At 34.2% G+C, this 22,063-nt stretch overlaps 1 protein-coding gene and 1 non-coding gene across 3 annotated transcripts; both read left to right on the plus strand.

Annotated features, from left to right (window-relative positions):
• Positions 1 to 2,573: 2,573 nt before the first annotated feature.
• LOC149421987 (aldo-keto reductase 1B-like) lies at positions 2,574 to 21,500 on the plus strand. 2 transcript variants are annotated; one of them, XM_089634635.1, is made up of 7 exons: positions 2,574 to 2,660; positions 4,959 to 5,101; positions 11,528 to 11,669; positions 12,563 to 12,757; positions 15,158 to 15,357; positions 19,049 to 19,204; positions 21,361 to 21,500. In XM_089634635.1, exons 1-7 carry the CDS (start codon positions 2,583 to 2,585, stop codon positions 21,404 to 21,406), a joined length of 960 nt encoding a protein of 319 aa, XP_089490761.1. In that variant the 5' UTR covers positions 2,574 to 2,582; the 3' UTR covers positions 21,407 to 21,500. The 2 variants fall into 2 exon arrangements, with proteins under 2 accessions (XP_089490761.1, XP_089490762.1); XM_089634636.1 differs by lacking the exon at positions 21,361 to 21,500 and adding an exon at positions 20,501 to 20,701.
• Positions 18,462 to 18,533, plus strand: TRNAA-UGC (transfer RNA alanine (anticodon UGC)). The gene has a single exon. It is a non-coding gene; the product is annotated as a tRNA-Ala (tRNA).
• Positions 21,501 to 22,063: the final 563 nt, after the last annotated feature.

Consider the following 22,063-nt stretch of genomic DNA (forward strand, 5'->3'; position numbering starts at 1 on the left):
TTTGAGAATAATTTCTAAAATATGGTGACGACATGCTAAATAAAGAAGATTTTTCTCTAATAATTGCTCCAACAAAACGCAGGTTCCGTTGAAGCGACCAGTATTTACCGCAGTGGTATCAAAACACATTGCCTGGATTTTCTCAACTGCCCCCCACTCTTCAACTGCTGAAAATACAGCTTTTCCCTGAGTAATTCCCGTACCATTTTCAAGTTGAGGAACTCCTATCAACTGTTCTTCATTCCCACAACTAATCAAAACCGCTATCCTTTCTACATTTTCTTTACTCAAAATATCTGGAAGTAATTTTCCGTCCCGGTGCACAGCAGCTCCTTCTAAATCGGAATTTTTGAATCTATGTTTGATAAGCCCAGTCCTTTGTTTTCGGAATAGCTGTCTGCGAAGTCGTATTACACTTCTACATACAATTAAATTATGTGAGTCAAAACCTAACGCCTCTGCAGCTGATATTATTAGAACTGCGTCTCTATCTGAAATACTACATCTATCTAACAATAAAGCCAATTTTTCGGTAATAATCTCTACACTTCCTTTTTACCTATTTTTCTTTGTTTCTGGTTCTCCTTCCTCTGTTTCGGGAAAATTCACCTCCATCTCTTCTTGTTCCTCTTCTTTTGATGTGCTGCTTGTTGAAGATTCCAGTTGTGCAATTAAATTTACATCTCCTAAAAAAAGGAAAAAAAACCCACTAAGCGGTAACAAGCAGCAAACCACTCACGTAATAGGCATCAAGTCAAATAATCTCAAGAGAAAAAGGATAGGGAAAACTTGAAAAAAGAGAGAAAAACTCTACTAACCTACTTTTTTGTGATTTTTCCAATCTCGCCATCTCAGCTGCATGTCTTTTTCTCTTCGTTGTTGTGCTTTTACTAAATTCATGTCAACGCCTCCCATGCAGCCAGGACGTGCTTTTTTTCTCTGGAGTAACAAAAACTGCTTGTCTTCTTGAACAGTGTTTTTTAATGCATCCTGATGAGCAATATCAAAAAGGTCATCAAGGGCTGACTTGAAAGCTTCTACTTTTTTTTATTTTGACCTGTGCTTTTAGATCTGTTAGCGTTTTTTGTAGTTTTCTCCACTCTTCGTACTTTAGAATGGCTACTCTCTTAGCTTTATAACACAATCTTGAAAGTGTTTGGTTGGTATCTTAGCTTTCTCCCAAAAATTACAACTTCCTGTATTGTAAGTCTTGTAGCTTCTCTGGTGTTCAATTTCACTTGCCGTATATTATAAAATAAGCTGCGTAAAACATGACAATTAGATGGCAATTTACTGCCAGTGATTTGATGAGACATGTAGCCAATTAAATACACCATTTCTTTCTGCCTTGAACTCGAACCTGCACGAGCATGGCTCCTTAATGCTGTAGAAGACATAGTGCCACAAACCTCACAAGAAAAAACTCACTAGAAGAGAGTTGTTCAATCATGTTCAGAACGTTCAGAATGTTCACTTGTTCACAGTTTGAAAAGCAAACGTTAACTAAATCCCTCTGGCCTCTCCCGCACACTTTCGAAAGAGTGGAAAAACCTCAGGTACCCCAGACAAGGAACACAAAAGGAAGGGTGTGGTTTATGACACTCCAGGTAGGGATTCTCTGAAGAAAGGGTCCTTGGTAATAGCTCATCTGTAACAAATCCGACCTTTTAAGGGATATAACTATAAACCAGATGATAACCATTAACTTGCAATTCCTAAAAACATTTATAAAGTTAAAAAAAATGTTTGTTTTATTTTATTAAATATGATGTTGTTTATTATATTGTTTAATAATGTATAATGTTCAAAGGAAACAAAATTTGATCAAAAGTGATTAAATTAAGTTTTTTTTTTTTGCAAAAAATCGTTTTTTCATATTTAATCTCGATGAGGCGCGGGTTTACATTATCCAATTGAGCTAAAACTTTCCAAATCTTATTTTCTAGACAAATGGCAAATATTAGGGGAGTCAGGCCGGCATTAGGACGAAAATATTTTTTCACCATATACCTTGTAACCACCCTAGTGGTCTGTTACTACTTTTTTTGTTTGCATCTACTTGCATGTATATATTTTATGGGATTTGTTGGATCGTACTAACCTTCCAGAATATACAAATAATTATTATTGTAACAAGCCGTGCATGTAGTATTCTTTCTTTCTTAACTCTTGACAGACCAAAATGCCAAACAAAACATCTGTAACCAAGTGGGTCTTCCGACGACCCCATGATTTCTGTATCTTATGGGCTTTTAAATTATAGAAATCCCAATTATTCAGTCAGTTATTAAGGGTAACTTATGTATTTGCGCAGAAATACTAAAATTATATGTCAAGTATTTAAACTAATATAAGAAGGATAGTAATTTTGGGTACTATGTACTCCCCCACAACGGGATAGTTAACATCCAGAAAACGTCAAACATCGAAAGTTCAACTTGATCGAATCCGTTATTACAATTTTAAAAATTGCACTGTCTTCTATCGGCCGAAAGTTGAAAACCCATGACGTCCGAAGTTTGAAGCCTATAAGAGTAGGTACAGTAAAATATGTATCCTTCATAACACAGTGACCCTTCACCATGACGACTCCTTCAGAAACAGACCTGACGTTCAACAATGGGCTCACAATGCCCTGCGTGGGACTCGGCACTTGGAAAGTAAGGATTATATTCCATTTTCCAGAAAATGTGCCATAAAATAGTGCTGTTTTTTAATCAAGTGAATTTAGTTTATTTTTATGCTATAACTAGTGGACCCCGCAGTGCTTCAATTGCTTTATCGGGCGTCTCCAACTTCTTGCACCATTCACTACTGGATACCACAATGTTGCTGTTAAAAAACTACATTACATCGACTTTAAATCTACTCTGTATCTCTTTCCGGTGGAGAGATATTGATTTTAGTATTCCTCGAGCGTCGACTTCTCCTATCATCGAACTACTCTCACAGTAGTGGAACTAATAAGAACAAACTTTGAAATTTATCATTATTTATATTTATAGCGATATCGGTGGACTACTTTTCGAGTTTTGCGATCACAAACATACGCAGGCTGAATTTTTTATCTTATTATTAGATGTGCTATTTCACGTATCAGTTAGATGTAAATCTTTTATTTTTATCTTATCAATTCATGTACTGTTCATATCTTTCAATTAATATTAATCTTCAATATATTTTTGTTTCGTATCAACACATTATTTCAATATTTTATAAATTATTCAAGTCAAACTCCGTTATCTCGGTCCCAAATAAATTACGTATTAGAATATCTAGTGCGTTGAACGAGTCCATAATATTTTTTTAAGATATTGATTTTTTCTTGTCTTTCTGCTATGGGCAATAATTACAAACAACTACGCAATGAATTTTGATGTTTTGACGTAAAACAATATTACAGCACGATCTCACATTCAAGGACGGCTTCATATATGTACATCGTGAATAATATTGACGAAAAAGTTGAACAAATCTGTACTTACTTCATTTCACAAGTGAGAGAGCGATATTTTGTATAAATACTGGCTTTAGTACAATGCACACAGCAATAAAAATCACCTTGGAAAACAGTCAATTTTTTAAATTCTTAATTTCCAAAGTAAAAACTATTATTCTTATAACCTTCTTACCCAGACATAAGCTGGTTAACCTTGGTTAGTGATATAATTATTAGTGTTCATGGTCTAGGTCGTGTGATTTTTTTGCCTTAGTTAAATCAGGTTTAGCGAATAGACAACTATTATTAATTTTACGTGCTGTTGTAGCGTAATAACATGTGTATATATTCAGAATTCAAACAACCAAATTCAAATACAAAAGAATGCTCAAAAAAATTCAATAAATAGTTTTATTTCAAGTTTTTTCTCATAGGATATGTTTCAATATGTACAACATACATACAATGTGTTCCGGAATAAATTCTCAAAATGATCTTTCAATATTTGTTGCGTAGTTTAGAAGAAACTAAGCGCACAAACCGACAGGCGCAGATAGCGTCTTTATTTTATACTATTTAGAGATGTTGAGCGTTCGTTCAAGAATTAACCTTTGATTCTTTATCTTTTGATAATCCTACATAAAATAACTACTTTCACAGTGTACTTATCTTGTTTTCTTGTTATTATATACAATTATTGAACTTCTTTGTACAATGGAACTCTCTGCGATAATTTGTATTGTACCTGCTTCTATGGTTCACACTCAGTTTACTATGTTATATACTGTACACTTATTATTGTACCCCTGAACAACAATTTATACATGTAAAAGGCGTGAATAAATAATATTTTAATAGTCGATTAAATATTATTAATAACAATTTTTTTTTAATTGCCACACATTAAATTTATTTTTGCATTGATACCTATTTTGATAATATTTCTATTTTTGTTGTTTATACGTTTTAGTTACTCTTTGATTGTTTTATGTTAAATTAAAAAAATTTTAGATTTATACATAATTTTTATTTATTTTATATTTAAAAAAAATGCTGAATACATAAATGTAATAACTAACTATTTATGATAATTCAATTTTTATAATAATAATTAAAATAATTAATCGCCTTTCAATAGAATATTTTTGTCTATTCCTATTTATTTGTCTATACTTATTTTTAAATTCGATAATTTTAACTATACTTACGAAAAACCAATTGATTTGAAAAATGTAGATTATAATTAATTAAAAGTGGCATAAACAAAATGTTTCATTTGTATATTATCAAAATGACTTCACAAAGTATTGAAGAAGAAAATACAACAAAAATTCAAACAATGCGTATCCACAATTTTTCATTTCGTTGAACAAACAAATCAATAACTTCTATAATGGACACAACTGTTATGACTGTATAGATTATTTAGTACTGGTATGTTTTTAGAGCTAGGAATTGTTTTCTATTATACCATTAACATAGAGATTTTGTCTTTAAACTTATTTTCTGATATTTGCAGAGTACGCCTGGTGAGGTCCAGCAGGCTGTGAAGGACGCTATCGATGTTGGGTACCGTCATATAGATGGCGCCTACTTCTATGAGAACGAGAAGGAGGTGGGGGCGGCAATAGCTGAGAAGATAAAGGAAGGAGTAGTTACAAGGTTGGTGTCCTAAGTTTTAATAACCCGTTAAGAAACAAATAAGTAAAGAATGACATAACATTCCCGGAGCCTTACAATAATTTGAAAATCTCCTGCTACCACCACAGTAAACGAAAAATGTTGCTTGTTTCGTGATGGAGAACTTAGCCAGCCGAGGAATTGAACACACGAAGCCTGGGTCTGGGTCAGCCTCTTACCCAAACACAACTGCAACCCATGTGCCCATTATTTGACTCGCGTTACTACTAACTGTTTTAGTGTTGGGTAGGACACGATATCACATGGAAAAATATGAGTATTGGTGATTTATTAAAATCCTGTTAAAAAGGTGACAGCAGGACTATTAGCACTTTCATAATATATCTGAACACGTGTTCACGCAGTTGCGTTTATGCTGTTATTATATAACTAGCTATACGCCGCCACGCGTTGCTGTGGATCAGTCTGTCTGTGCAGATAGAGAAACCAGAAGATGGTGCTGTTTCTTAAAAATATATTTTTTTGTCCAACAGGTGACGCTTTTTGAAAAAAAATATCGTGTTTGTATCTGTCTATATAATACAGATTTATCATAACACACGCGTATTCGAATACAACTTTCAGAGATTTAAAATTTTGAACAAACAAACATTTACATTTGTATTTATACAGGGTGTATCGGCACTAACCCGACAAACTTTAACCAGCTATTCCTTAGCACATTTGGAGTAAAAAATGTTATGGGCACTTTGCTGTCCGGTAGCATTTTTTTTCAATTAAAAACAAAAAAATTTAAAATTTCCACACTACATCACTGTCATTGGCATTGCGTTTCGTGTTCAACAGCTGTTATAAGCAAGTATGTCAAAAAGCGTCTTCGCTCTTTCGCACACACTAAATAATAATAGTTAAAAATGAGACGAATGGTGCCGTGCCATTTCGTTGTGATTGTAAAAGTGCGCCAATATAGGTACACACGCGCATTATTCAACAGAATTCGAATAAAATATTTGCTAGATGGGTTTTCAAACTTTGACAAAGGATAAAACAGTGGTGACATGTGGTGAAAATATGAATAATAATTTTTTATTAAAAAAACGTTACCGGACAGCAAAGTGCACATAAGATTTTTTACTCCAAATATGCTAAGGAATAGCTGGTTAAAGTTTGTCGGGTACGTGCCGATACACCCTGTATAGATGACGAAATGAGAAAACATTCAGATATAGTCATTAAACGTAAACATTCAACGATGAAAAATGATTATTGCTAATTTATTAAAAATCTCTTCAAATTATTGGCAATCCGGTTAAAACCGGGCAGGTCGTTTCCTGATAAACTTTTAGTCAATTCCTGTTGGTGTACTTGCATTTGCCTTGATAATATACATTTACGAAATGCGGAATTATCATGATTTTTATGAACACGTGTATCGACAACGCTCGTGTTTTACTGATAGTTTAATAAGAAACCTATCAATTCATTCGTTAAATGCCTGCAGTCTCGTTTTTAACAGGAATACGAATAATTTGAAGAGATTTTTAATAAATTTGAAATACTGATGTGAACTAAGAGTGAGTTTAAATAAGGTACTCAAATACTGAAATGAGGTTTTGAGGAAAAATATGTCATACAAATGCATGTATTATTGTTGTGGGAGTAGTACTGCGTCCTCTCGTGCTACTCTAAGCGATTGGGAGCAGTTGGGACTCTTCTGTGGTATTCAAATTTTATTCACTGTGCAAGACTCCCTGGTTTTGAATGCCAGTTTCTGTGTCTTTTTCTGTTTCACATTTGGTTGAGATTTTTTATTATTATCTTCATCGGTTAAAATACTATGAAAATTTATAAAAATTGAAAATGGGTGTTTAGAATGATGGCATTTTTTGAGACAATTTGTTTCCTAATTGGTGATATTTCCTACTAATATCTCGTCCAAACGTGTTGCACTACTAGAACACGATAATCTGTGCGATTGGTTTCTAGTCGTTCTTCGTTAGAGCGTTGGTAGCGTTGGCGGCCAAATCAAACAATCTATTATTTCGCTTCGTGTCTCATCTAAATATAATACATCAATGTTTGGGGATTGATTTTTGATTGATCGTATCTAAGAATTATCATTAAGGCGATGCACTACGTCGTGTAATATTTTAAATCGAGCCGCTATCAATAACACCCCTTACGTAGATGGCGATAAGGTTTAAATTCACGCTTAACACCATCCGCCTGTTTTGATTTATGCAAAAAAAAAACATGGCCAAAAAGTGCCTTTTATTTTATTTTGTGGATGTTCAGGCACAAATATTTAAATGTTTTTCGATCATTTTATAAATAACTTAATTTGCCACATTATACAATAAAATCATAACCGAAAAAAGGTTCGTAAGTAGGAGATTTTGAACTTTAAATCAGTTTTCATAGGCCTTTACATGATTTTTTTCTGGGCTTATAAAAAGACTTATCTAAAAAATACTCGATTATTTCAAAGGCCAAGATGTATTTTACTCGCAGTATTTAATTAAAGCATCTGAAACATTTCTAGGCAACCAAACTTTCAAACCAAAAACACATGATTTTGCATTACTACGTATGGCATCGCTTTAACGAGATAAGTATCAATGAAATTCATATCATTGTATCAAATGTGACGCGCATACGGAATCATGCGCAGTCACAGTTGGACTATATTAGATAACAATTGATCAATATCACGTTCATCATCTGCCGATTCCTGGTGCGAACCAATATCAAAAGATGTGAAACAAAGCTAACTTAATACAATAAAATTATTAATGATGTCAAGCGCCCTTGGGGTGATTTAATCAATAAACGCCGCTATGTGACGTTGACCAAATATGTTATCATGTTATAATCAATAACATAAACGTGGCATAAAGATATAGAAGATTCAGAGCCACTCGAACGATTGTTTGCATATATTTATGTACATTAACTATATTATTAAGTGAATCATTTCTCAAAATATGAATACGTAAACTTATAAACTGCGTCCAGCGTAGGGATTGTGCTGAACCCATCGCTCAAGGAGTGGAAACACGACCTGCAATAGCCATCCCAAGCTAAGGTGTTAGCTACCGTGCTCAGGGCCTATATAGGGAATCAAGGAGAAGTGGAGAGGAGAGACAAAACCCTCTTCCATCCCGGGACCTTTAGGGAACCAAGGAGGAGTGGAGAGGAGAGACGAAGTCCTCTTCCATCGTGGGGCCTTTAGGGAACCAAGGAGGAGTGGAGAGGAGAGTCGAAGTCCTCTTCCATCGTGGGGCCTTTAGGGAACCAAGGAGGAGTGGCACGAGATGAGGCTTTCTTCCCTTTTGGGGCCTTCAGGGAACCAAGGGGGATTGGAGAGGAGAAATGAGACCTGGGAATACACATTGTGGAACCAGAAGACATAGCCACATATCCAATAACAACTCTGGTGAACTTTGTAAAAGGGACAGGGTGACTGTTAAAGGAATGAAATAAAAAGGGAGACAGCACAATGGGCCTATGGCCTAAGTGCTCACGGGAACTATTATGTAAATCGTCTCTGCTCTATAATAAAAAAAAGAAATAAATGTAAACTGCGTACTGCGGAAAGCCAATGAATCCTCCTACATAACGCCATTTATCCCAAATATGTTTATTTTCTATAAATTTGGCATTTTATGACAAGCGATCACTCAAGACGTTTTGCAAACTTGCCATAATATGCCAAAAATCGCTCGAGTGGATAGAATTTCTAAAAAACTGAGAATTTGTCATGAAATTCAATTTCAGAGAAAAAATGGAACATTCTCGAAAGTTTACATTTCTGTACACTGATTCACTCACCCGTATCATCAGTTCAATCCGTTAGACGCTGACAAAGCGTTAATAAAATTATCGACGAGTATTATTAACTGAAGCACGAAAACAATCATTTGAACGTATTTATTAATTATCTTACTTTGCTCATCAAACTGAAATGGCACCATAGGCATAATCAGCCCATGTTGTCCATCAATCAACGTTGGATTATAATGCATATATATGGCCTAAAAAAAGCATAGTACCTATATTAGCTGCGTAATTTTCTCTGAAGAATTAAAAAAAGTTTTATTCTATTTGTACTGAAACTATTTATTTATTATTTATTTTATTTTATGTGTGGTTTAAAAATAATTACTTAAGTTCTAATACAATTCTTTATACGCATTTTATTTTTAAAGTTATATTTTAATAAGAATTAATCACAAATTAATGTAATTTATGTTTAAATTTATTTATATTTTTTATTTCTTTGGTAATATTCCAAATATCTTAATTGCTCCGTACACCATTGATGGTGTACGGAGAAATTAAGCCACCATTGAAGCTGGAGGTCGCGGATTCAAATTCCGGCGTGCGCAAGTAAATTTTATTTGTGACATATCTTTTTCTGATTTTTCTGTTTCAGATTTAGGCGTTTAGGAATCGCTAATATTGTCTTCAATAATTAAATATTACAATTTGAGGTATTACTCCAGTTATTCCAAAAAAAATTTTTTTTCTAAATTTACTAATTATTTTAAAATAATATGTGTTACATTTGCGGCATGTTTTAGAGTGGAAGATACTCTCAGTATCGCCCTAGTGTAAGACCACCATTCAGAATTGAAACATTGCTTGAAATGGCTTTGGCCATGTTTGGTGACTAGATCTGAATATCCAGGTACTTCCCCACCTTCCTCTTAAATTAATAGTATTAAATTATTTAATTGACACTGAGAAAATCTTCTACTGTGGAACGTGCCACATATTGAGCGCCGTTGAGGTGATTTATCATGAAAACGCCGCTATATAAATTAGCCAAATATTATATATACTTTTTACGCATATATATTATTTTTAATGAATATATTGTGAATTAAATAAAATTTATTTGTGCACGCGGGGGTTTGAACCTACGACCTCTGGATTGTTACCACGGGATCAAATCGGAGATCTACATTATCAATACATTAATATATGCAAAGTAAGTGTAAAATGTACGTACCGCCAAAACTCAGAAACGAGTCCCGTCTATCACGTACAATCAAGAGAGTATATGGTGTGGTATCCCTCTATCCCCCATCCATGAAGAAGGTTCCCGTTTTTACCTAAAGGGTTATGCTTTTGAAGCTATAAGGGCTAGAAGTTTCACCCTCTAGAAATTTCTAGAACAGTCCACAACATTCGAGACTATTCTAGAGCATTCCACAACATTCCAAAACATCCCGGAACATTCTGGAATTTTTTGGAATGTTCGGGAATAGGCTGGAACGCTCAGGAACATCCCAAAGCATAATGAACTAAAAACGGGATTACAGGCCTTTTTCTGATAAACTTTTAGTAAATTCGTAATCGTGACAATACATCGGTATCTCTAAATAGTATAAAACAAAGTCACTATCCGAATCTTTCTGTTTGTGCGCTTAGTTCTTCTAAGCTGTGCAACGGAGTTTGATAGGGTTTTCACTATCATTTAGAGAATTTCCTCCATAAGGTTTAAACATACAATACATGGGTACAACGCCGGGTACACGTTAGCTAGGATTATAATCATAGCTGCTTCTAAAGGGCAAGCTTTAATACTATAGTAGGCACCATAGACATATGAATATTATTAGACCTGCCCTAAGTGATTAAAAGCGTATTACTCCCCACTCCCCATACCGGTTCCACTGGAGCCGGCTGTGCTCGCGTATGGCCTCAAGTGAATTTAGAAAACGTGACGTCATCATTCTTGTGCGAACTATGGTCGAGGCATCATCGGTTCATTTTACGAAATAACACGGCAAAATGGTGACTTGTGCTATGAAAACTTGTAAAAATAGATGTGAAAAAGAGAATGAACCCAATTGTCGTATTAAATTCCATATATAAGCATTATTTTACTTTATTTTAAGCATATTCACATCGTATAATATGGATCAGTTGTAGAAACATATACTATCACATCGAGATACGTCTGGACGTGAAACACAAAGCTGGTTGGTTGCTGGGAAGTAAATTATTATAAACGTGTCTTAACTAAATACATAAACGAAATATTCGACTCTGAAAATAGAAGAAATTTATTTTGCCGAATTTGGACTTCGCAAATTTGTTCATAACGTGGCGAGTAATTTGCGCTCCCATGTATAAATGTCTATTCATTCAAAAGCAGATTTTACTTTTAAGAACTAAATGGTGATATTATAAGGCGAGATGCCTATATAGATTAATAGATTGATATATTGACGAATCACAGTCAGCTTTACCCTCTTCGTTCTTCAACAGTTGATTTTACCCCTCATCCTTAATTTCTAGTCTATTAATATTCATATGTCTGTGGTAGGCACTTACTTATTGATGTCGTGAATGGGTTGACCATGATACCAACACTTCCCACCCTTACTACTACTACTACTCTGTTCAATACATTAAAAAAGTATGTTTTGTTCACAGAAAAGACATGTTTGTGACCTCCAAGTTGTGGAACAGTTTCCACGATCCTGCCGTGGTAGAGACAATGTGCCGCAAATCTCTCAGCGAGTTTGGACTGGACTACCTCGATCTGTATCTCATCCACTTCCCCTTCGGTTATAAAGTAAGGAATTGCCTAATGTTTAACAAATCACAACTTATCATGTAATCACATAATAATGGAATCTTACTATTTAAACTATGGATATTTCGATATCAATGGATTTTTGTGAAGCAGCACGTAAATGATTTCCCGAAAAGTATACACATGTACGTTATTTCTTAAATATTCAAAATTTAATGTTAAAATGAAAATGTAAATTTTAATTGATTTGAGAATAATTTATCCGCCTTTTTCACATACTTTTTATCAAAGTATGTTCGTCTTATTCATTAAAGTTCATCTGAAGGCAGCACAGGCCTTTTCAGTTCCAGTTTCAGTACTGATAACAGCGTTTATTGAAATATTGTTAACGGTTTCATACAATGTAACATAAGTATCTACGATAAATCGCTACATAATTTAATTTTCCTCATTAGGTGTGTTCAACCTATTTTCAGGCTTTTGAAATTTCACGTGATCAAGTCAGTGCCATTGAGCAAGGACACTTTGCAGATGTCTGCGATTGTTGTTGATACAAGTTACCACTGAGGATTTGTGTATTGTTTTACCACAAGCATATTAAATACGTAGAAACTATTTTTAATGTTGAAGTTTACTAGGCGACAGGTCTATTCTATCCCAATTTCTTGCACTTCAACAGCACACCTTCAGGCGTCCCAAACTTGAACTTCAACAGCACACCTTCAGGCGTCCCAAACTTGCTCTTCAACAGCACACATTCAGGCGTCCCAAACTTGCACTTCAACAGCACACCTTTAGGCGTCCCAAACTTGCACTTCAACAGCACACCTTTTTGGCGTCCCAAACTTGCACTTCTCTGCAGGTTTCTTAAGGTTTCTTGCTCTCGATATCTCCAATACAGTTAATACAATTATTTTTTTTAATTCTCTTAGGACGGAGACGTTTTGTTGCCCCGGGATGAAAATGGCGTCATTCAGTACTCAGACCATGACTACGTCGCAGTCTGGAAAGCCATGGAGAGACTGGTGAAGAAGGGATTGGTCAAGAGTATTGGAGTATCAAACTTCAACAAGGAACAAATAGAGAGGGTCCTCGAAGTGGCTTCTATTACACCGGTCGTAAATCAGGTACTGTTGGAATTTGCTCCGAGTTTCAAACCAATTATAATTAATATAGAGTAACTGATTTAGAATATAGATGGCGCTAGTTTACACCTTCTAGGCAGCGAAATAATTATGTTATTTAAATCCCAATTTTGATTAGGGAACTCACTTCTCTTCGATAGTTTCTAGCTAAAGGAACGCAAAGTGACAATTATATTACGCTCTCCGTTAGTGGAGTGATCTCCACAGAGTGTCGGTAGCAATATAAACTTTGAACAAAAACAACAATAAAGTCGGTGTAATTTCAACTTCTACAAAGTGTTTTATTTTAAAAGAGGAATCTACCCTTTTGTTCTCAAGTCTTAATTTTAAACAGGTACGTAAATCTTCTTTTAAAAAAATCATAATCTTTGGCATTCGGCAAGGATTTGATGAAAAAAACGCAACAAATTATTCATACCCAATATTTATTACAACTAAAATGCACAATTCCTGCAACGAAAACAGCTTTCGCCTATCGACAGTTCTCTTGATGACCGAACAGCTCATCAAAATAACTAATCAAGACTCCTTTATAAAGTGATATAAAGTCATGAAAAATTATGAAACAAAAACTAGATTAAATTGGTTACGTAGGTTAGGTTTGTAGGTTATTTTTTTATTCCATTTAATGACTTTATATCACTTTTTAAAGGTGTGTTGAATGTAGTTCTTTTGAGTTTTCTGATAATTCTTTCAAAGTGTTCAACTCATTAAGCATATTGATACTAGAATGTGTTCAGAATTGGTTATTTATAAAGGGGAGGAACTATTTTAAAGAATGCCTCACATACTTAAAAGTTAATTTGCTTTTTACCACTTAATTCAAATTCTAAAAAGATTATTCTTTTCCATTCTTTTAACAAGTAAAGTTATTTATTTATTGTTTACGGAAAACGACAGTTCCCTTAACAGAAAAGCCAATTATAGATTTTTTTATTTTTTATTATTCATTATTTTGGCTTTCACCCATTAGGGGTGATCTTGGCCATATACAATTAACATTTTTCTTACTAACAATATCATCATAAACAAAACATAATGTAACATAAATAAACCAAACATAACATAAACATACTTAACATAAACGGTACAGAGGTGGTAACAGTAGGTTATCACAATATTATAAAAATAGGAACCTGTGTACAATATAAGTGGGCACTTTTCGTGATTTAACCAAAGATTTTTCTAAAATTAGTAGCATTTTTTTTTAAACACAACTATGTAATTTGCAATCTTATAAACAAACACAGCACATGGTAGTAAATAAATGTGATTATAAAACACAAAGATTAACACAACACAAACATACCATGAACACAACATAAACATATCATAACATAACATACACATAACATGAACATAATATATCATAAACATAAACATAACATAAACATATCATAATATAACATACATGTAAAATGAACATATCATAAACATAAACATAAACATAAACATAAACATAAACATAAACATAAACATAAACATAAACATAAACATAAACATAAACATAAACATAAACATAAACATAAACATAAACATAAACATAAACATAAACATAAACATAAACATAAACATAAACATAAACATAAACATAAACATAAACATAAACATAAACATAAACATAAACATAAACATAAACATAAACATAAACATAAACATAACATAAACATAACATAGGGTATAACATAAACATAACAGAGCTGGTAATAATAAGTAATTACAAAATTATAAAAATAGGAACCTGTGCACAATAGTAGTTTTTTTTGTTATTTAAAAGAACCGATTTTTCCAAAATTAGAAGAGATACTTATACTCATTATACCAATACATTATATTTAACAATATACTACAATTAACTGGTATTACATACGTATAATTTATATAAATTATTTCGACTACCATAGTACAGGCTTGTGTCTAGTGTGGTAGTCGAAAAGCATGCAAAAAAAACTATGTAAAATAACTTACAATTCCAATCTGGGAGGAAGATATGGGTACTTCCGCCCCGGGAACCATTTACTGGATAACCAACACCTCTCCCATAGGTCTCCCCAAGTGGTTCGATACGTTTGGTGACTTAGCAGGGGTGCCCGGGTTCAGGGGGTGAGGACCCCCAGATTCCCACCCACCCTTCATACGCTTTTCCTTCCCAGAACTTCATATATTACCTTTCCTTCTTGGCCCTCCACACAGCATCCTCAAAGATGACATATTAATGTAAAAACCTCAATATGTGAGGTAAAGTTAAAAAAATAAATAATAATATTTTTTAGATATAAGGAATTAAGAAAAATATACTTCGAACTAAGTAAAATTTGTGGTGCTTGTAAAGTGTGTTTTCAGATCTCTGTCTGAACCATACTAATCAACGTTATCTTCCAGGTAGAATGCCACCCCTATCTGTCCCAGGTAAAACTGGCAGATTGGTTGGATGAGCAAGGCATAATCCTGACTGCCTACAGTCCCCTGGGGTCTCCTGATCGTCCGATGGTTAAGTCAGAGGATCTGGTACTCCTCGAAGACCCTCGCCTCAAGCCCCTGGCTGAAAAGTACAAGAAGTCTGTGGCACAGATTCTCATCAGGTACGTTTTAATAACTAACCGCAATTTGTATAACGCAGGATTTTATTTTATTTAGGAAGCAAACAGTCATTTATATATTTAGCATAAACAGCAATTATTTACAATATTAGACCAATAATGTTCCTTTATTTATTGTTTTGGTGTTTAATTCGTAGAACTCCATCTAATTTTTTTAAATAAATTTAAAATAAATCAAATTTAATAATGTTATAATAATTATTAAGTTCTGCAAGTATTTCTGTTATTTTTACAGTTTTTAATGTGACAGCTGTTTCGGCTTTTGAGGCCATTATCAAACTGTGGATATGTCCACACGGCGACGACTTATTTATATGATTTTATTTATCCTCACCCATTTAAATTTCTATAATGTTCAAAAATGATTCATTAAGAATTGGGTGATACCATTACAAAAAATACTGATTCAAATACTGAACATGGGGCCATGACGCTGTAATATTGATTGTTAGATAGCAGTTTCTATGTTTGTACGTTGGCAACATTAGTCCCGCGCAAAATTTTTGTGGTTTCATAATCTGTAGTTGTGGTGTTTTTGGATTTACATCATGTAATATGTTTGTTCTACATTGATGTCCATTATTAAATGACAAAATTGTTTAAAAATTCTGTAATTATTTTAATTGTTTTACCTGAGAAACCATTTTGCATTTTCAATGCATTTTGAAAATAGGTATTTTGCATTTTGCATTTGAAATGCTTTTCTAAAAACCATTTTGCATTTTGCATTTTAAAATGGAAAAGTTATGACCCATTTCCATTTTGCATTTCAAATGGTTTTGGGTACCCATTTTGCACATCTCTGCTCGTAAGGCATTGTGAGTTTTACAGATACGTAGGTACTATTAAAGAGTTTTGCGCATATTTGGCTTTACCGTGTGGTGTTCTAAATAAGTCGTTCGATCTGGTGTTGTGTTCAGGGCAACGAAATGCAATCTTTTCAGTGTCGGATAGATAGGCGGAACTATCGATGATTTTACACCGATCCATAAAACCCTACGTCAATACGATATTGACGAAATCTGTCATCTATGGTCAGTTAGCGATGTTCGCGAACACGGTCAAAATAAGATTCCGACGGTCGGTAGATAAAAGTCGCTGCTTTTAGCGAGACCTCCAAGCTGTCGGATAATGCACGACTTTTTATTCACGGCTTTCAAAATAACTGGCTTATTAATGAATGGGGGTGAATTAACTAAGCCCTTAAGTTAAAAGAAATCGTATTTCAAGGATGATCGAAACGCGATCAATTGATTCCGTTCCAACATGGAGCAACAAAAGTTGTTGGTTATAACTAAAGACCTCTTAAACTAATTAACTCCATTTTAGTGTCAAAAAGTACATGAGAACTGCCAATGTTTTTTTTAATTTTTTTTTTTATGTGACACCTCACAAGAGTGTCCCTGCCTGTGCAGTGTACAGACAGGGAAACTATGTCACCACCCGGTTGGGCGGCGTTGTGAGGCGGAATAAGGTAGGGGCTGTAGGAAGGGATTTGTTAATGCGGGCCTTGAAGAGGCTCGGATTATAGGAGGGAGGAAAAACAGATGCCGGTAGCTCGTTCCACATAGAGCCGACTTACACAAAAACGAGTCGTAAAAACGGCCCCTTCTCATGAAACCAACGTCAACCGTGAACGGGTGTTCAGTTCGTGTCCGTCGAGTTTCGCGCACGTGCACCGGTGCATCAGGAATCAATGCTGCTAGCTCCTTGGAGCAGGCTCCATTGAAATACCTGTAGAACAGACACAGCATGCCTATATTGCGTCTATGCATTAGAGAAGGCAATCGGTCTGTTAACAACGGATTGTCAATCAGACGGATCGCTCTCCTTTGCACAGATTTAAGCAGGTTTATTAAGTATTTTGGGGCACCAGCCCAAAGGTGGCTCCCAAATTCAATAGTTGGGCGGACTTGAGACTTGTACAGGGTCAGCAGCTGGTCACTGAAATTAATTAATTAAATGTAAATTAAAGTTTTTATTCAAATTCGACATTTTCAATTTATTAGTATTTAGTATTGTTTTTTCTCTATGGCAACTATCCGCGTGAAATCGTGTAAGTGAAAGTATGAAAATAATGACCGTTTAAAGAAAAGATTTTACATATTTTTTCTTGGGGTCTAGAAAAGTAAAATCGATAACTTTCGAATATCGGATCGATAGGCGTAACTACCGATGATTTTATACAGTTTTCCTGAGCACGGTGGCGCTGTTGATAGCCAAACCGTTATTGATAATTCAATACATAAGAAATGGACACACTCTGGGGACATTGTCTCATGTGTCACTACTAAACATCAGACAGCTACATAAAAGATAACAATTCTAATAAATTGACAAATTCCAATTGAAATAATAACTTTCATATATATTGGTAGTCCGCATGTTCTCTTTGATACTAAAAATTAAGTTAACTAGATCATGAGGTCTTTGGTCTTAACAAAACTAACAAATTTTGCTTCTCAAAGTTGGAACGGAATCAATCGATCGCGTTTTAAATTCATTATTTAATTTTATGGACCGAGTGTACGATTTATTTCAACTCTAAGAGCTTCGTTAGTAATAATCCAGTTATTTTGCTCAATATACGACATCATCCAGAAAATATACGACACCTTTTAAGACGTGCTAAAAGCAGCAGCTTTTATCTATATTATTTTTATATATATTATCTACTGTCGGAATCATATTCTGATCGTGCTCGCAAACATCGCTAACTGACTATAGCCGACGGATTTTGTCAAAACCTTATTGATATAGAATTTTTATCGATCTACCGTGCTAGATACCCTGGGCAGAATGGGATGACCCATTTATGGAAAAATTGGGTTACGTAACATAGATAACATGTTATCTATATAATATATCTTTTTAGGTACTTAATTTGACTCAATATCATATCAAAGGAACATCTTTAAATATGCAGAACAGAAAGGGACTCACATTGCTTTAATTATTTTTTATGATGAACACTACCTGCCGAAAGTCAAATAAATGCCAGTTGTTTAGAAGTTTGGAGTACTTTTCATTTAGAAACTCATCACACATTTGACTTATTTTCATATTTTTCCACTTATCTCGTATCTGGGGATGTAGCTCAGTGGTAGAGCGTTCGCTTTGCATGTGAAAGGCCCGGGGTTCGATCCCCCGCATCTCCAAACTTTTTAGTTTTCGAAAAGCGGTTTATTCTTATTGAAAACGACATTTTTACAATATTCATTTCAATTTTTATCGATGATTCAATCCAATTATAGTGATTTGTTTTTTGGGTATTATTTTTTGGCTTTAGCCAACGTTTCGGACAGCATTGCAGTGTCCATCATCAGGGCAAAACGTTGGCTAAAGAAGGAGATAGCGCAACATGGCATAATACCCCAAAAACCAATCACTAAAATACTTTTGGCCGTGAAAATCTGAAATCATACCCGATTCAATCAAATATTGTATTTTGTAAGCCTTACTAGAATTATAAGAATTGAGTTTTCATACTGACAAAACTATTTATTCATATTCATACTGCATATTTACGGACGCAAACAAATAATTCGTCTAGTATTTTAAATCATAACTTAAAAAAAGCGCATTTTAATAAAATAATAAATTTAACGCCATCTATGAACACGTAGAATATGAAGAGCGTAGCGTTTAACCTTAAATCATATTTATTTTGCAGGTATCAGATAGAAAGAGGATTCTCCGTCATTCCCAAATCAGTGAAGAAAGAGAGACTTCAGCAAAATATTGATGTGTTCGACTTCACAATCTCTCCCGAAGATATTGATCTCCTCAACGCCATGGACTGCAACGGGCGATACATTAAGATGATCGGGTAAGATTTGATAACAAATTATTATAAGCAATAATTAGTAGCTTGAAATATCCATACAAATTGAAAATATCTCCCGAGTAAGAATAAATGCCGCCGACAGGAATTGAACCCGTACCTTCTGATGTCCGGTCAGGTGCTCTGAGACCACTGAGCCACGTCGGCTTATTTCCAAAACGCCAAATAATTCAATATGTTCAATCAACAATTACTGCTCACTATATAACATAAAAAAATTACATTTTAATTTGTTTGTAAGTACATTTTTAAAATGATATTACATAATAAATAAGCCGTCTATCAACTATACCAGCATCAATAGAGTTTGCCTTTTAAAGGCAGCTTGATGTCGATATCCGAATTGATTTTGTTCAACAGCAAAACTGCTCTCCCCACCGGCATGACCATTGGCAAGTTGGTCCTGCAGGCCGGGAGATGGCACAGTCTATGCTGTCGGTGACGGAGATAACCATCAGGAACATAGAGACTAATACTCTCCATGATAGTCGGATTTTCAAACCATCCACGAATCAGTTTGAAGAAGTGTGATACAATATGCACATCTCTTCTGACCCGTAGATGGTTCATACCGAGCATGCCCAAGAGTAAGTCAGTAGGATAGAGCCACGGGTAGTAACCATACTCCCTCTGGTAGAGGAATCTCAGAAGTTTGTTATCCTTTGTGCTATGCATAAAAAACCTTGTCTTATAAACATTAGTTTATCATTAAAAAAATAAGGTTAAGATTTGGATCAATACATAAACGATATTGACCAATGATGAACATGTAATTTCATTTAGAAAGACATTCAAAAATATTAAAAGTTTTTCTGGTTCATTGCAATACTAAATACCATACCAAATGAAATTTTATATTGGCCTCAATTTGTCCACACAAGAGTAACTCAAATAATTGTGTTCTCTGATATCAAGAATTCTCCTTCCATTTTGGCAGCAGGGAGCTATTTCTCCAACGTCATTTTTGTGTCAAATCCTCTGCGAAGCGATTAAAAAATTGACATCTAATATCATTTATGTCTGCATGACATAACATTTACTTAACCTAAAGAAAAGACTTTTATAGCTGGATTTACGCTTCGACGCATTTTTAAAGACTATACAACCGATACCAACCCTAGCCACCGATTTTTGTATTCAAATTTGATGTGAAAAATTTCAACTTCATACTCAATTTACTCGCAAACGGAATATCAAATCAAAAAAATGTAAAATCACAAAATCGACTCCAAATGTGATGTGATGTTGTATTAATAATAATTCTTAAATTTATTTTTCTAGCCGTGGAGACACTCACAAGTATTACCCCTTCAATGCAGCCTTTTAAATGGAACGGAAAACTCTTCTAGAAGCCCTTGAGCCCAGTTTTAGACCAAATATATTCCATACAAATATTCATTACAAATATAAATTATCATATTCATTACAAATATTAATTTATCATATTCATTACAAATATTAATTATCATATATCATAGTGAAATGAGTGAAATAAAAATAGTCTTTTGCAGAATTGCGGTGTGTAATTTTTCTTTTTTAACTGAATTATTATGTAATTGAATATATTTGCTTATTAAGTAACTACATCACGTGTACCTGGCGTTGTTGGGGGTTATTCTTTGGAGATAGATGTATACCATCACGGACTTTTCTGTAGGCCTTTTTACGATATACAATTCCGTAGTACATTATTTGGATGTATCTCATAAGGTTTAGCCAGCGATAGCAACGTAAGCGCCCGAAAATATTTTGTTTACGACTTGGTTACAAAAAATCAACTTTTCTCTACATTCTATAAATATAATATGCATGTGTTATATATACAAATTAATTCTCTAAATGATAATGATGACCATATCAAAATCCGTTACGTAGTTTAGAAGAACTAAGAGCACAAACAGACAGACGCGGATGGCGGCTTTATTTTATACTATTTAGAGATTATACCGCAAACAGAACATTCAAGATTGCAATAAAATTTCAAATGCATTGTTTTCTACCCAAAACTATTGATAATGCCTGTGAGTGTGTTCTGCGGTCTCAAGAATTCATCTCCAATTTTGGCAGCTGAAAATGAAATCCTCTGTGAAGTGTTTTTAAAAAATTATATCCAATAATGTTTTTTTTGTTTGTTTTTTCAGCGTTGGCCACACTCACAAGTATTACCCCTTCGATGCCGAATTTTAAATGGAGCAGAAATATATTTCTCCTTAGAACGCCGTACAAGTATTTTCCAGTTCTGCAGTATTGTGATTTTTCATGTGAATAAAGTTTTAATTAGAACACACGTTCTAGTATTTTATTGAATTATTAATTTTTCATCCCACCAGCATACCATAAATAATTTAAACAATTTTTTTTACCTTTTAGCTGATCTGTGATATTCGCGTTCGAACTGTTCGATGTCATTTTAACGAATCTTCGTTGAACTCGACTCGATTCGAACTATTCGATGTTATTTTAATGAAGTGAACTCGACTCGATTCGAACTGTTCGATGTTATTTTAACGAATCTTCGGTGAACTCGACACGATTCGCAAAGAAAGGTTAGATAAACAGAAAGATTTGAACGTTGGTGTAACCGTTATCGACAAAAACAAGATATGTATATATTTACAATTTGGGAAAGGTGCTAACCATACATCAATGGTGCTAACACCATCGGGTCTAAACCCGAAATTACTTTTTGACCGCCATCGTATCATTAATTGCAAAAGCTTCCACAATACTTGACTTTGTATTCAGAACCCGAAAAGATTTTTAAATAGTAAATACCATGAAAATGCTGTACTTTTCATATTTACGCAGTTCTTTGGAGTACGCCTCTTAAGTATGGAATACTCG

The sequence above is a fragment of the Hesperophylax consimilis genome, chromosome 8, assembly GCF_061612785.1.
Source record: "Hesperophylax consimilis isolate HC1 chromosome 8, BYU_Hcon_1.0, whole genome shotgun sequence".
NCBI classification, from domain to species: Eukaryota; Metazoa; Arthropoda; class Insecta; order Trichoptera; family Limnephilidae; genus Hesperophylax; species Hesperophylax consimilis.